The sequence below is a fragment of the Hyperolius riggenbachi genome, chromosome 4, assembly GCF_040937935.1.
Source record: "Hyperolius riggenbachi isolate aHypRig1 chromosome 4, aHypRig1.pri, whole genome shotgun sequence".
Lineage (NCBI taxonomy): Eukaryota > Metazoa > Chordata > Amphibia > Anura > Hyperoliidae > Hyperolius > Hyperolius riggenbachi.
In genome coordinates, this window is record NC_090649.1 from 30,027,286 (window position 1) to 30,042,756 (window position 15,471).

At 50.4% G+C, this 15,471-nt stretch overlaps 2 protein-coding genes across 2 annotated transcripts in view; one reads left to right on the forward strand and one right to left on the reverse strand.

Annotated features, from left to right (window-relative positions):
- The window catches only part of LOC137570321 (snaclec trimecetin subunit beta-like), a 902,833-nt gene that overhangs the window by 421,863 nt on the left and 465,499 nt on the right, over window positions 1–15,471 (reverse strand). The gene's annotated exons all lie outside the window — the stretch shown is intronic.
- The window catches only part of LOC137570320 (C-type lectin domain family 5 member A-like), a 106,817-nt gene continuing 94,965 nt past the window's right edge, over window positions 3,620–15,471 (forward strand). Inside the window, exons 1-2 of the mRNA XM_068278965.1 lie at window positions 3,620–3,696; window positions 11,500–11,577. Of these exons, the coding sequence (XP_068135066.1) occupies window positions 3,667–3,696; window positions 11,500–11,577 (108 nt within the window). The 5' untranslated portion in view covers window positions 3,620–3,666. The remainder of the gene's footprint in view (window positions 3,697–11,499; window positions 11,578–15,471) is intronic.

The following is a 15,471-nucleotide window of genomic DNA, read 5'->3' on the forward strand; positions in this document are numbered from 1 at the left end:
TACAGTGGCGGCTCCAGCTTCAGATTTCTGGGGGGCTCAAGAGGGGCACAATGGCTGGCAGGCGGGGCTCATGGGGGGAATTTGCGCGCCGTTGCAAACGTGTGGGCGTGGTCATGACATTGTGTGGGAGGGGCTAACTGTAATGTATTTGTACCAGCTAATGTAGTTGCATAAAAAAATATAAAGTAAATGCACATAATGACAGGCAGCGTTTCCCCAGCAAATGCACGTAATGACAGACAGCGTTTCTCCAGTAAATGCACGTAAGAGACAGCGTTTCACCAGTAAAAGCATCAATCAACAATCATGTAATGAGAGACAGCTTTTCACCAGTTAATGCACGCAATGACAGACAGCCTTTAACCAGTAAATGCACATTATGACAGACAGCGTTTCACCAGTAAATGCATGTAATGAGAGACAGGGTTTCACCAGTAAATGCACATAAGAGACAGCTTTTCACCATTAAATGCACGTAATGACAGACTTCCTTTCATCAGTAAATGCATGTAATGAGGGACAGCGTTTCCCCAGACAGCATTTCACCAGTAAATGCACATAATGAGAGACAGCGTTTCACCAGTAAATGCATGTAATGAGGGACAGCGTTTCCCCAGACAGCATTTCACCAGTAAATGCACGTAATGAGAGACAGCTTTTCACCAGTAAATGCACATAAGAGACAGCTTTTCACCAGTAAATGCACATAATGACAGACAGCCTTTCACCAGTAAATGTATGCTGAGGAAACAGAGGGACAGGGGTGTCATGCTGGGAGGACAGGGGGTATTGTGAGCTGGGGAGACAGGGGTGTCATGACACCCCTGTCTCCCAAGCACATGACAACCATGTCCCCTCCAGCACAAAACCCCTGTACTCCCAGAAAATCACACCCCTGTCCTCTCCAGAACATGCCAATACTGTCCCCCACAGCACATCACACCCCAGTCCTCCCCTCCAGCACATCACACCCTTGTCCCCTCCAGCACATAACTTCACTGTCCCCTCTAGTACATCACTTCACTGTCCCCTCCAGTACATCACACACCTGTCCCACCAAAAACATCACACTCCAGCCACCCCCCTCCCCCAGCATATCACACCCCTGTCCCTCTGTAACCCCAGCAGCACATCTCATTTCTGCCTCTAGCACTGACCTCATCCTTCAGCCCAGGACCCCACAGCAGCTGGTACTTGAGTGGCAACGAGAGAAGTATGTGGCTCCCATGGTCCTGGGTCCGTCTGGGGGCATGGAGGAGGAAGAAGCCATCTACCGTTGCATCGCCCGCGGCTGCTTAAATATACCCCCCCCCCTCATTCTCCCCTGTGGTGGTGCTGCTGCTGCCACTAACTCACCTCAGATCGGCGGCGAGCAGGAGATAGGAGTCAGCCAGAACAGCGCATTGCAGCCACGCGGTGAATTCAAATGCAGGAAGTGACATCATCGGTCACGTCCAGCATTTAAAGTACACCATGCGGCTGCTATGCGCTGGTCTGGCTGATTCCTATCTACTGCTCGCCGCCGATCTGAGGTGAGTTAGTGGCAGCAGCAGCACCACCACAGGGGAGAATGAGGGGCAGGGGCGTTGCCAGCATCCCAAAAGATTCGGGGCACTTCTGGGCACCAATAAAAGGAAACCGTGCGACAAGCTGTGGTGTTTGTGGGCATGGCAATGACAGGTTATATGTCACCACAACAAAAAAAATAAGGCTAGAAGTGTCAGAGCTAGTCTACTTTAGGGGACCCAGCAGGAAACCTCATAGGGAACAACTCTCCAATCACAGCACCCTTTACCGCACCGAGCATTGTGATTGGCTGAACAACGTGGGTGTAGTTTATTACAACCTATCTGAAACCTATAAGTTCAAGAGCATGCCATCCACCCAATCACGTTAGCTAGATTTCCTGCTGGGTCCCCTAAAGTAGATTAGCTCCGAAGTCTCCTATAGAATCTTCCCACATAACAGCCAAAATATCTCACACATAGCAATTTTTAGGCAGCAAATCCCCCATTTAGCAGTTAGGCGCTACATCTACCACATAGTAATACAGCTGCACATGTCCCACATAGTACAGTAATTAGGCATCCATCACATAGCAATAGGACTGCATATATCCCCCATTTATACCCCTGCATGGCAGTTAGGCAGCATATCCCTCTGCACAGTAGTAAGGTAGCAGATGGATAGCAGGAAGTAGTAAGGTAGCAGAGCATACAGCAATTAGTGAGTAGTGACACATACCACTTAATAAGTAGACGTTTCCCATATAGCAATTAGGCACCCTGTGCCCCACAAAATGATTTTGCACCATATCATTCATATAATAGGCAACAGGTTAGCAATTAAAGAGACTCTGAAGCGAGAATAAATCTCGCTTCAGAGCTCATAGTTAGCAGGGGCACGTGTGCCCCTGCTAAACCGCCGCTATCCCGCGGCTAAACGGGGGTCCCTTACCCCCCGAAATCCCCCTCCGTGCAGCCGGGGGATCTCTTCCGGATTGAGGCAGGGATAACCGCCGCGTCTGTCAGCGTGTAACGCGCGTCTGTCAGCGTGTGACTTCGCCTCTCCCCCGCCCCTCTCAGTCTTCCTTCGCTGAGAGGGGCGGGGGAGAGGCGGTGATGCGCCGCTGATAGACGGCGCTGAGAGGTAGGGCTGCAGCCATTAGCCCTGCCTCAACAGCAGCAAAATCTACGACCAATTTGGTCGTAGATTTTGCAGGGGGGGGGGGGGGGGAGTTTGGTGGTAAGGGACCCCCATTTAGCTGCGGGATAGCAGCGTTTCAGCAGGGGCACACATGCCCCTGCTAACTATGAGCACTGAAGCGAGGTTTATTCTCGCTTCAGTGTCTCTTTAAGCAGTGAGGTAAAGTGCATTATTTTCAGTGTATGGTGAGGATGTGTGACTGCGTTCCCTGCACAGCAGAGTAACCAAGTTCCCTGCATGCTTAGAGAAATTTACTTGGTGATCTGTCATCTATTCTAATGTATGCCCAGAATCCTTGCTTGCTTTCACAGTATCTATCCTGTTTTCCCTAGATGTCATAGACTCACACTAGTCAACTAGTAATCCCTCCATGTCTGCTTCTCTCCCTGGTGTCAGCTATCAGACATCCATGATCTGCCCTTTTGTCCACTGGTGGTGTGAGTGAAGTCGTGAGCGAGAAACACTCACAGACACCACTGATTTCTGACTACTGCAGCATCAGACATTCCTCCAGCCTTCTGCGTCTCCTCCTCCTCTCTTCAATTCTTCCTTCCTATTAAAAAGCTTTTCAAACACCCGCGCTCGCTGTCAGCTGAAACTGTATCCTTCCGCCTTGCAGCTGCAAAATCCCGTATCCTTACGCCTTTGAGTCAGCTAGTGTAAATATGCAGCAATCGGGACTATGGACTGTGGAAAATGAGCCATAGAGAAATACCAGCAGACAGTGACGCTGTCACCGGTCTCTGTCCCCCCCTGCTGGTCTGCCACCTGTCACAGCCCGGCCCCACAGTCCAGCCCATCATGTTCTAGCCTTTTCTCTGGGAACATGGGCTGGACTACTGTGGGGAAAGGCGGAGTGTCACTGACAGCCCAGAGGGAGGTGACAGTGACTTTATATTGTCGGCGGTACTATTCTTCAGTATATTTCATTCGGAGTGGCAGGGCGTGCAGAGAGAAGGCATGGAGAGAAGCATGGAGATGATGGAACAGGTGGGTGCGCTGCGGGCTCCCCTCCCCCCCAACACTTACCAACTTCTCAAGAACTTTTCCTAACTTTCCGCTGCTGCCGCCCCATCCATCCCTGCAGCCGGGGGAGGGGGATCAGGCAGATGTGAGGGGTATATGGGGGTCCCGGGTCGTCCAGCTTCCATCACTACAGCTTAGGGGAGGGGTAGGCTCTGCTGGGGGATCAGGCAGGTGTGTGGGGGTCCCGGGCCGCCCCGCTGCAGCGGTTCCCCCTCCAATCACTGCAGTCGGAGCAGGGGGGGACTCTGTACCGCTGCCCTCAGGTGAGCAGAGGAGGCCACCGGGGGAGTAGATGTCCGAGAGATGTCCCCGGTGCACAGGGGCCCCGGGGTGGTGGTGATGGGGCTGTAGCCGCACAGGGGCCCCGGGCTGGTGGTGATGGGGTTGTAGCCGCACAGGGGCCCCGGGCTGGTGGTGATGGGGTTGTAGCCGCACAGGGGCCCCGGGCTGGTGGTGATGGGGCTGTAGCCGCACAAGGGCCCCGGGCTGGTGGTGATGGGGCTGTAGCCGCACAGGGGCCCCGGGCTGGTGGTGATGGGGCTGTAGCCGCACAGGGGCCCCGGGCTGGAGGTAATTTCGCCCCGCTGTATGTAAGGGAACACATTGGAATAGCTGTGCTTGGCGCTGCTCTGTGCAGAGTGGCCAGGCTGCTATAGTGACTTGTGATGGTGACGGTCCTCTGCTGTATTCTGGAGGCCCATCATCATACTGTACATTATATCCTCCGCGATCGCTGTGCCCCCCTCCCTCCCCTGGCAGAGTGTGCGGCTGCAGAAGGCACTCGCCTCATTAGTGGAGTCCGCTGGAGCGGTGATAGAGGGAGAGGTATGAGCGGCGGTATCCTCCGCACATCACGTGTCCCGCCAGCCGCTGTGCCCAGGAGAGGATAGCTGCTGATGCTGTGCACAGCTGGGGGATGTCACATAGGGGAATTCACCTGGGTGTGTGTGAGCGAGCGCTTTCATTACAGCGCAGGTAGATTTGGGCGCCGCCGCCTCCATAGGCTGTAATAGAAATTACAGGCAGCTATAGCAGCGCACAGAGAGAGAGAGTGTGTGGGGGGTATGGCTGGATGAGAGAAATCGGTACTCGGCTTGGTACAGGAGGTTGTGGCAATATAAAATACACAAGGAACACTTCTCTCTTTTTTGGGGAGAGCAGCGAGGGAGTTTGAGTCCCAGCCCTACATAAAGAGAACCCGAGGTGGGATTTAAAGGGAACCCGAAGCAAGGAAAATTATTTAAAACAGACACATGATGTACCTGCAAATGAATATTACATACTTACCTCACTGTCAGTTCCTTTCAGAAGCTCACCATTTTCTTCTTACAGCGATCCCTTCCAGTTCTGACAATATTTTCTCAGAACTGAAATATACCAGTTGCTGTCAGTTATATATCAGCAGCTGTCAGTTACAACTGAATGTGCAAGGTAATGTCCATGTTTCCCTATGGCTCAAGTGGTGATATTACAGTTAAACAGTGTGCTGACCAGGAAGCTGTTATGGGGTAATGGCCATTTTCTGAATGGGGAGGAGAAAGAGATTGAGGAGCAGACTACACAGGAGGTAAGTATGACCTGTGTATGGTTATTTTTACTTTTTTTTTCAGTTCAGCTTCTCTTTAAGTATGTTAGGGCACAGACGCTGGTTCTGCATACTATCACCAGCTCTGTGTTTGTACTGAGCTGGGACACAGGCACAGAGCTGACAAAGAGCGGGCACAGAGACAGAGCTGGCACACAGGCACAGAGCTGACAAAGAGCGGGCACAGAGACAGAGCTGGCACACAGGCACATAGCTGACAAAGAGCGGGCACAGAGACAGAGATGGCACACAGGCACAGAGCTGACAAAGAGCTGGCACAGAGACAGAGCTGGCACACAGGCACAGAGCTGACAAAGAGCTGGCACAGAGACAGAGCTGGCACACAGGCACAGAGCTGACAAAGAGCGGGCACAGAGACAGAGCTGGCACACAGGCGCAGAGCTGACAAAGAGCGGGCACAGAGACAGAGCTGGCACAGAGCTGACAAAGAGCGGGCACAGAGACAGATCTGGCACACAGGCACAGAGCTGGCACAGAGACAGAGCTGGCACACAGGCACAGAGCTGACAAAGAGCGGGCACAGAGACAGAGCTGGCACACAGGCAAAGAGCTGGCACAGAGACAGAGCTGACAAAAAGCGGGCACAGAGACAGAGCTGGCACACAGGCACAGAGCTGACAAAGAGCGGGCACAGAGACAGAGCTGGCACACAGGCACAGAGCTGACAAAGAGCAGGCACAGAGACAGAGCTGGCACACAGGCACAGAGCTGACAAAGAGCGGGCACAGAGACAGAGCTGGCACACAGGCACAGAGCTGACAAAGAGCGGGCACAGAGACAGAGCTGGCACACAGGCACAGAGCTGACAAAGAGCGGGCACAGAGACAGAGCTGGCACACAGGCACAGAGCTGGCACAGAGACAGAGCTGGCACACAGGCACAGAGCTGACAAAGAGCGGGCACAGAGACAGAGCTGGCACACAGGCACAGAGATGACAAAGAGACACAGAGCGGGCACATAGACACCGGTGTGGCACACAGAGCTGGCACACAGCGGGCACAGAGCTGGCACTGAGGAGACACAGAGGGACAGAGGACAGGGACAGAGAGGGGGAACAAAGCTTGATTTGAAAAAAATTGTGAATAGACGCAGGGACACTTGCCTTTCATTAGGTAGGATAAAGACATTCCCTGAAAAAGATTTATACAATGATGCTGGCCAGCCCCCCTGCTCGCTGCACACTTTTTTGGCAGTTGGATGGAGCGACTGCCATTCAATAAGTGCTTTTAAAAATAAAGAAAACCTTGAGAACCCCCCCAATAAGAAGATGGGCTAGTCCGAAATCTGTCGGTGATGTCAGATTTCTACTACTTACTGTAAGTGACAGCAACATAGGAGAAAGGTAATTTATGGCTCATTTTTCTTCTTATTTGTATATGTTTACATGTATTTAAAATTTTAAGATTTTTGTGAAAGAGGTCCTTTAAGGCTGCTTTCACAGTGGGACGTTACAGGCGCACGTTAGAGCAGCCTGTAACACACCCCACCGCACAGTAATGATAAATCAATGGGCTGTTCACAGTGCCCACGTTGCGTTACTCAGTAACGCTTCACGTCAAGATCAACGTACTGCATGCAGTACTTTATACGCGGCTAAGCCACGTTAGACTGTTTGCACACGCTCAGTACGGTGAATTTTTTTTTATGTTAGGGGCGGAGAGGAGGCGGGGAGAGGCCGCTACGTAGCCAGACACATGGCTACTTTATATTCACTGCACTTGCAGTGTTTACTTCCTGGAGCGGCCGCGGATTGGCTGGCGGGACCACGTGATGCTCCGCTCCGCTCACGTGGTCTCCGCAGTGCCTCCGACAGAGCAGGCACACCAAGAGCTGCTTCTAACGCGGCTCTTGGTACCGTCCTCTCCCGCACCACCATACGTTGCGTTAGGGGCACGTTATGTGACCATAACGTCCCCTAAACGCAACGTCCTGGTCTGCCTTAAGGACACCCAAAGTGAAGTTAAACTGATAAGATAAATAATTATATCTATCCTACTGCTCCTAAAAACATTTTTTTATAGATATCCTACAGTTTAATTTTATAGTTATCTACTTTTTAAGTGTTTACTGTTTAATTGTCTCTGCTCAATTGAAGTATGCCAGAGCTAAAATATATGAACTATTAGGCCCCGTTCACACTTGCGTTTTGGCATGCAAACGGACCTGATCCGGATCGGAACCGCACGGTTTCCGGTCCGTCCGCATCAGGCATGTATCAGGCTGCCATCCGGATCCGTGGGGTAAAAAATAAACAAAATTACCATAAAATTTGTTGGGGTCTGCAGAAGGTGCACCTGTAGAATCAGGTCCTCCGCTGTAGGCCTCACCTCCACCTCCGACATACTGCCAAACAGCTCCAGCACGTGTGTCACTGCTGCTCCACTCCAGATATGCTGGGCCCATGTGTCCCCATCCGAAATGGCCGCTATAAATACGCATAGGAAGTGGGATAGAACGTCAGGTGTTTGTATCCAGTGTGTTCTGTGCTTTCTTTTTTATATCCGGATGGTGCAGTCAGGCTCCGGTCCGGGTGCGTGGGCCGGATGAGCCGGACCAAAAAATAGCGCATGTTGGAAAAGCCTCCGGAGTCCGGATCCGATCCGGCTCCGTTCTGTACGGAACGTACGCATGTGAACGTCGGCATATCCTTCGCATTGCTATGCGGAACGTACGTTCCGTTTGTACAGTATACGGTCCGGATCCGGATAGGGAACGCTAATGTGAACCAGGCCTTATACTCTTTCCTTCTCTTTGAAGCCATTTTCTGCCAGGAGAGTGTTTTATGGCTGTAATTCCTTATCAGTGAGGGTTGTGTTATAGTCCAACCAGGTCCCGACTGGACAGAAACTGACACTTGCATACCTGATGTGTAACCCTTTCAGCAAGAGAAAGAAAAAAACAGCAAAACATATTTATTTGTGTTAACAAAAATAGTTCATAGACAAGAGCTGGCACTGCAGGGGATGTATTAAAGAGAACCCGAGGTGTGTTTAAAGAATGTTATCTGCATACAGAGGCTGGATCTGCCTATACAGCCCAGCCTCTGTTGCTATCCCAAACCCCACTAAGATCCCCCTGCACTCTGCAATCCCTCATAAATCACAGCCGTGCTGTGAGGCTGTGTTTACATCTGTAGTGTCAGTCTCAGCTGCTCCCCCACCTCCTGCATAGCTCCGGTCCCTGCCCCCGTCCCTTCCCTCCAATCAGCAGGGAGGGAAGGGATGCAGGCGGGGACTGGAGTTCTGCAGGAGGTGGGGAGAGCAGCAGACTGACACTTTAGAGATAAACACAGCCAGCTCTGACAAGCTGTTTGTCAGCAGCATGGCTAGATTTATGAGGGATTGCATAGTGCAGGGGGACCTTAGGGGGGTTTGGGATAGCAACAGAGGCTGGGCTGTATAGGCAGATCCAGCCTCTGTATGCAGATAATATTCTTCAAACCCACCTCGGGTTCTCTTTAAAGGACACTGAAGCGAAAAAAAATATGATGATACAATGATTTGTATGTGTAGTACAGCTAAGAAATAAAGCATTAGGAGCAGAGACATAACTGTAATGCTGGGCATACACGGATAGATTCAGCGGGTCGTTTAGCCGCCGGATCGACTACCGCCGCGTCCCCGCGCGCGCCTGGATCGATTCCCGCTCGTCCCCGCAGGTGCTTCCTTATCTTTCACTCGATTACCGCTATTTTCCGCCAGCGGGTATCAAGCGGGGAAATCGATCTTGCAGGCAATCGGACCTGTTGGAAATTATCAATCGAGCCATCAGCACCCAAGGCCATGGCCTCTGAGGCTTTCACAGAAATCCTGCCTTCGGAGAGACGAAGCACCCTCATGTATTTTACCATATATTTCAGTGGGAACATTAGAGGAAACCCTACCCTGCTCTTTGTTTCATCCTTCACTGCTCAGCCTGCTTCTTATCAGCCCTGATAAAATCCCCGACTGAGCATTCAGTCTGGCTTTGCTCAGGAATTTTTATAGCTGAGTCTGTGTTCTCTGGTGTCTTTTCATGCTCAAGCCTGCCCCCTTCTGCCTCTGCTATACCGACTCAGCTATAAGGATTCCTGAGCAAAGCCAGACTGAATACTCAGTCCGGGATTCTTATCAGGGCTGATAACAAGCAGGCTGAGCAGTGAAGAATGAAATAGAGCAGGGTAGGCATTTTCTCTAATGTTCCCACCGATATATGGTAAAATACATGAGAGTGCTTCGTCTCTGGTTCTCTTTAAAGAAAATTTGTAAGGGGGAAAAAAAACCCTCTGGGGGATACTTACCTTCGGGAGGGGAAAGCCTCTGAATCTAACGAGGCTTCCGCCGTCCGTCTCCATCCCGCTGTTCAATTGCATAGATCCCCCGAAGTGCAGCGAGGTAAATATTTACCTCCGGCGATCCTGGGCAGGCGCACTAGCGGCTTTCTGTTCGGGTAAGGCAGAAATAGCCAAATCCAATCATATCCGCTCTACTGCGCAGGCGTGAGTCCTTTGCGCCTGCCCAGAGGAACGGATACGATCTGATTCGGCTATTTCCGCCTTACCCGAAGGAAGAGCCGCTAGTGCGCCTGCGCTGGATCCCGGAGAGGTAAATATATTACAGCTTGTTAGGGGAGCCAGCGCTGGAGATTCCTGTTGTCTACAGAGGTCGGGGAAGCCTCATTGGGATCCAGAGGCTTCCCCCTCCCGAGGTAAGTATCCCCCAGAGGGCTTTTTTTTTAAAGAGAACCCGAGGTGTGTTTAAAGAATGTTATCTGCATACAGAGGCTGGATCTGCCTATACAGCCCAGCCCCTGTTGCTATCCCAAACCCCACTAGGGTCCCCCTGCACTCTGCAATCCCTCATAAATCACAGCCGTGCTGTGAGGCTGTGTTTACATCTGTAGTGTCATTCTCAGCTGCTTCCCCTCCTCCTGCATAGCTCTTGTCCCTGCCCCCGTCCCTTCCCTCCAATTAGCAGGGAGGGAAGGGATGCAGGCGGGGACTGGAGTTCTGCAGGAGGCGGGGAGAGCAGCAGACTGACACTATAGAGATAAACACAGCCAGCTCTGACAAGCTGTTTGTCAGCAGCGTGGCTGTGATTTATGAGGGATTGCAGAGTGCAGGGGGACCTTAGGGGGGTTTGGGATAGCAACAGAGGCTGGGCTGTATAGGCAGATCCAGCCTCTGTATGCAGATAATATTCTTCAAATCCACCTCGGGTTCTCTTTAAGTTACAGAGCCTCTTTAAAGAGAAACTCCAACCTAGAATTGAACTTTATCCCAATCAGTAGCTGATACCCCCTTTTACATGAGAAATATAATGATTTCCACAAACAGACCATCAGGGGGCGCTGTATGACTGATTTTGTGCTGAAACTCCTCCCACAAGAAGCTCTGAGTACAGCGGTACTCTGGGCAAACTGCCACAATGTAACAATGTTCACAGACAGGAATTAGCTGTTTACAGCTGTCTCTAACAGCCAGACCAGCTAGGAGCAGCTACATAACCTGCCCACAGTAGCAATGTCACCATGTAATAAATGTCAGAATGTAAATCGGGGAGAGGAAAGATTTTACAATGGGCAAACACTGACTAAATCATTTATACATAATTATGGTAAAAAATGAAGCACTTTTTTTACTACATTATTTTCACTGGAGTTCCTCTTTAAGAATATGTACATTATACACATCTGAAATACTATGAATCCTCGTTAGTTCCATAGTATCATAGCTTATGGGAATATATTTGCGTTCTACATTCCATAACGCATCATGCAGTAAGGAGGCTTCCGTGGAGGCAGAAAGTATTCTCACATTATATACCACAGCATGTAAACCAGTCATGGGTCAATGCTCTCTGTCCTAAATAAATACCACCAGCAGATTATGGACTGACAGTGGCACTTACAGATCACATTAATCATATTTATAGGGTAATTAGCTTCCAAGCAGTGCGATGCCTGCCGGGGAATAGGGAGACATGAATGTGATGGACTCTTTCCCTATTCATTTGAATGGAGCTTAGCCTGAGCGGCATGCAGTTCCTAGTAATAGTGGCTGCCTGAAGCCAAGGCCTGCATATTGCTATCCCTCGATTTAGTCATTTCCCTATAATCTCTGAAAAAGTGAAAGGTGTAAATTATGAATAAATGTGTCATTTTTGGGTTATTTTTCCCACAGAAGACCCAAAATGGCCACTTTACTGAGCCAAGGGAGAACAGCAATGGAGAGGACAGCGGCCTTGCTGAAGAACAAACCGTGAGTGTTTATGTCTCCAATGAATGACTTGCAAGCCTGTGTAACTCTAATCTTATATCTGTGGTGTTTCTCTATCTGGAATCCGGGTGGGCCACCTACAAGTGACCTGACCCCCAGTGTGACTGACAGGAGGGGACATGTTCCCACCACTCATGCCCTCTCCTCACCAGTGATTGGCAGGGGTGGTATGCCTGTCCCTGACCTCTCCTGTATTTCAAGGATTACATAAAAATGACCGGGCCTGTCATTTCTGTGCTAGGCTCTGTCACAATGAGGTCGGATGGGGGGGGGGTCACAGGTTATACTCCGCCCATTTCCTTGGCAGGGCAGTAGCTGCCATGTTTCTGAAGATTGGCAAAGTTTTTCGGAAACCTCCTCCCCCTGCATTGCCGTGGCCCGCCTCTCACTTGGCAGCCATATATTAGGCAGCGGCTGCCGAGCTGGGGACGGACCGCAGCAATGCAGATGGGCGTGGCCAGAGCCTCGGCTGAGACTTTGAAAAAAAAATTGCCAGGGCCCATTCTCTGAGGAGGCGGAGTGATCACCTGACTGGATGGATAATGGACAACTATGATTTATCCCTAACACCCCCCCATCCTCCATCCTTAAGACAGAGCCTGTCATGACTCAGTCAAGCATTTTTAGCTTAGGTACTCTTTAAAGAACATCTGAAGTGAGAGGGATATGGAGGCTGCCATATTTATTTTCTTTTACACACTACCAATTGCCTGGCAGCCCTGCTGATCTATTTGGCTGCAGTGGTGTCTGAATAACACCAGAAACAAGCATGCAGCTAATCTTGTCAGATCTGCTGCATGCTTGTTCAGGGGCTATGGCTGAAAGTATTAGAGACAGGATCAGCGGGGCTGCCAGGCAACTTGTATTGCTTAACCCTCCTGGCGGTCTGCCAGGGGGCAGTGCAGTCGTTTTTTTTGTGTTTTTTTTTTTTTAAATCATGTAGCGAGCCTAGGGCTCGCTACATGATAGCCGCTGTGCAGCGGCATCCCCCTACCCTCTTCGATCGGCAATCGGGAAATCCCGTTCAAAGAACGGGATTTCCTGGAGGGCTTCCCCCGTCGCCATGGCGACGAGGCGGGATGACATCACCGACGCCGTGATGTCATTGGGAGTCCCGATCCACCCCTCAGCGCTGCCTGGCACTGATTGGCCAGGCAGCGCACGGGGTCTGGGAAGGGGGGCGGCAAATCGGCGCGGAGCGGCGGCGATCGGTGTGCTCACGCAGCTAGCAAAGTGCTAGCTGCATGCAGAAAAAAAAATTGTGCAAATCGGCCCAGCAAGGCCTGAGAAATCTTCCTGCGCGGCCTACCCCGAACTACCGCCAGGAAGGTTAAAGGAGTTCTGTGGAGGCTATTAAAACAAAAAACTAACACTTACCTGGGGTTCTATTGGCCCCCTACAGCTGTCATGTCCCGCACCGTTCTCCTACGATCCTCCGTTCCTCGCTGCCGGTCCCGGTCTAATTAAAGCGGTTTGCAAAAGTATTCGGCCCCCTTGAAGTTTTTGTCATATTACTGCCACAAACATAAATATTTTATTGGAATTCCAAGTGAAAGACCAACACAAAGTGATGTACATGTGAGAAATGGAACGAAAATCATACATGATTCCAAACATAACTGCAAAGTGGGGTGTACATAATTATTCAGCCCCCTTTGGTCTGAGTTCAGTCAGTTGCCCATAGACATTGCCTGATGAGTGCTAATGACTAAATAGAGTGCACCAGTGTGTAATCTGATGTCAGTACAAATACAGCTGCTCTGTGATGGCTTCAGAGGTTGTCTTAGGCCTAGTGCTCACCGAGCGGTTTTAGGAGCGATCCGCCAACCGCATCCGCCTGTGAAAACGCTTGGCTAATGTATTTCAATGGGATGGTGCACACCAGCGGTTTGAGGTTTTTAGCAAACCGAAAACGTGCCTCCTGCTGCACGTTTGCGGTTTGCAGATGCGTTTCTGCCTCAATGTAAAGTATAGGAAAAGCTCAAACCGCTCTGGAAAACGCTAGATCAGAGCAGTTTTCCAGGCGTTTTTGTTACAGAAGCTGTTCAGTAACAGCTTTTACTGCAACAGTATTTATAATCTGCTACACAAAAACGCTTCCAAAAACGTCTCTAAACAATCCTAGAATCGCTCTGAAATCGGCTCCAAAAACCGCTAACGTTTTGAGGATCTGCTAGCGGTTTTGGTGTGCACTGGCCCTAAGAGAATATTGGGAGCAACAACACCATGAAGTCCAAAGAACACACCAGACAGGCCAGGGATAAAGTTATTGAGAAATTTAAAGCAGACTTAGGCTAGAAAAAGATTTCCAAAGCCTTGAACATCCCACGGAGCGCTGTTCAAGCGATCATTCAGAAATGGAAGGAGTATGGCACAACTGTAAACCTACCAAGACAAGGCCATCCACCTAAACTCACAGGCCGAACAAGGAAAGCGCTGATCAGAAATGCAGTCAAGAGGCCCATGGTGACTCTGGACAAGCTGCAGAGATCTACAGCTCAGGTGAGGGAATCTGTCCATAGGACAACTATTAGTCATGCACTGCACAAAGTTGGCCTTTATGGAAGAGTGGCAAGAAGAAAGTCATTGTTAACAGAAGAGCATAAGAAGTCCCATTTGCAGTTTGCCACAAGCCATGTGGGGGACACAGCAACCATATGGAAGAAGGTGCTCTGGTCAGATGAGACCAAAATGGAACTTATTGGACAAAATGCAAAACGCTATGTGTGGCGGAAAACTAACACTGCACATCACTCTGAACACACCATCATGCTCTGGGGGCAGGGCCGGGTCGAGGCATAGGCTGGAGAGGCTCCAGCCTCAGGGCGCAGTGTAGGAGGGGGCGCAGAATTAATTCAGCTGTCATTCCTAATTGTGTTTGAAGCAGAAAGAAATAAGAAAAGGGGATACATGGCAGTGACTGCAAGCCAGATAACTAGAGATTAAGATGTTGGGGAGGTTGTGGGCCCTGTGGCCCTCTTAGTCTAGTAGCAATCAGTGTTTGATGGCTCGGGTGGCAGGGATGGAGGGGCGCACTTTGGTGTCTCAGCCTTGGGTGCTGGAGGACCGTGTCCCGGCTCTGTCTGGGGGTGCATCTCTTCAGCAGGGACAGGGAAGCTGGTCAGAGTTGATGGGAAGATGGATGGAGCCAAATACAGGGCAATCTTGGAAGATTGAGACTTGAGACTGGGGCAGAGGTTCACCTTCAAAGTAAAAGAGAGGGGTTACATACAAAGGAAAATAAAACTCACTATGTTAATTAAATATCACATCCGAACCTGGAATACCACAACACAGTAAAATTACATATGTGTAATATTACATACATTTATATTTCATGGCTTAAAGAAACAAGAATAGCTGCCTGACACGCGTTTCACAGTTTTTAGATCCCTTCATCAGAGGCTGATGATAAAATAAGCATGAATGCAACAAAGTACTCTATCAGAGACGCTCTAAATATCTAATTACAAATAAGTACATCTAGGAGTATATAGATCTTACTTCTTCCAGCCCCTGGCCGTCTTACAGCCGTCCTGTGCCCTCGCCGCAGCTCCGGTGGCTCCTGGTCCGCTCCGGTGCAGATCTTACTGCGCTTCAGTGTGCGGCGCAAGGAGCCGCACTGATGTCATCCAGACTGTACTGCACCTGCGCAGAACTACTGTACAGAACTACTGCACCTGCGCAGTACAGTCCGGATGATGTCAGTGCAAATACGTGAGCAGCAGGCTGGAGCGCAAGAGACATTTTGTACCGGAGGGGACTCCGGACCATCGGCAGGGAGCAGAGATGCGGTGAAGGCACAGTACAACTGCCAGGGGCTGGAGGAGGCCCAAAGTAAGTAGATTATTTTTTTTTTTACCACCTCGGACATTC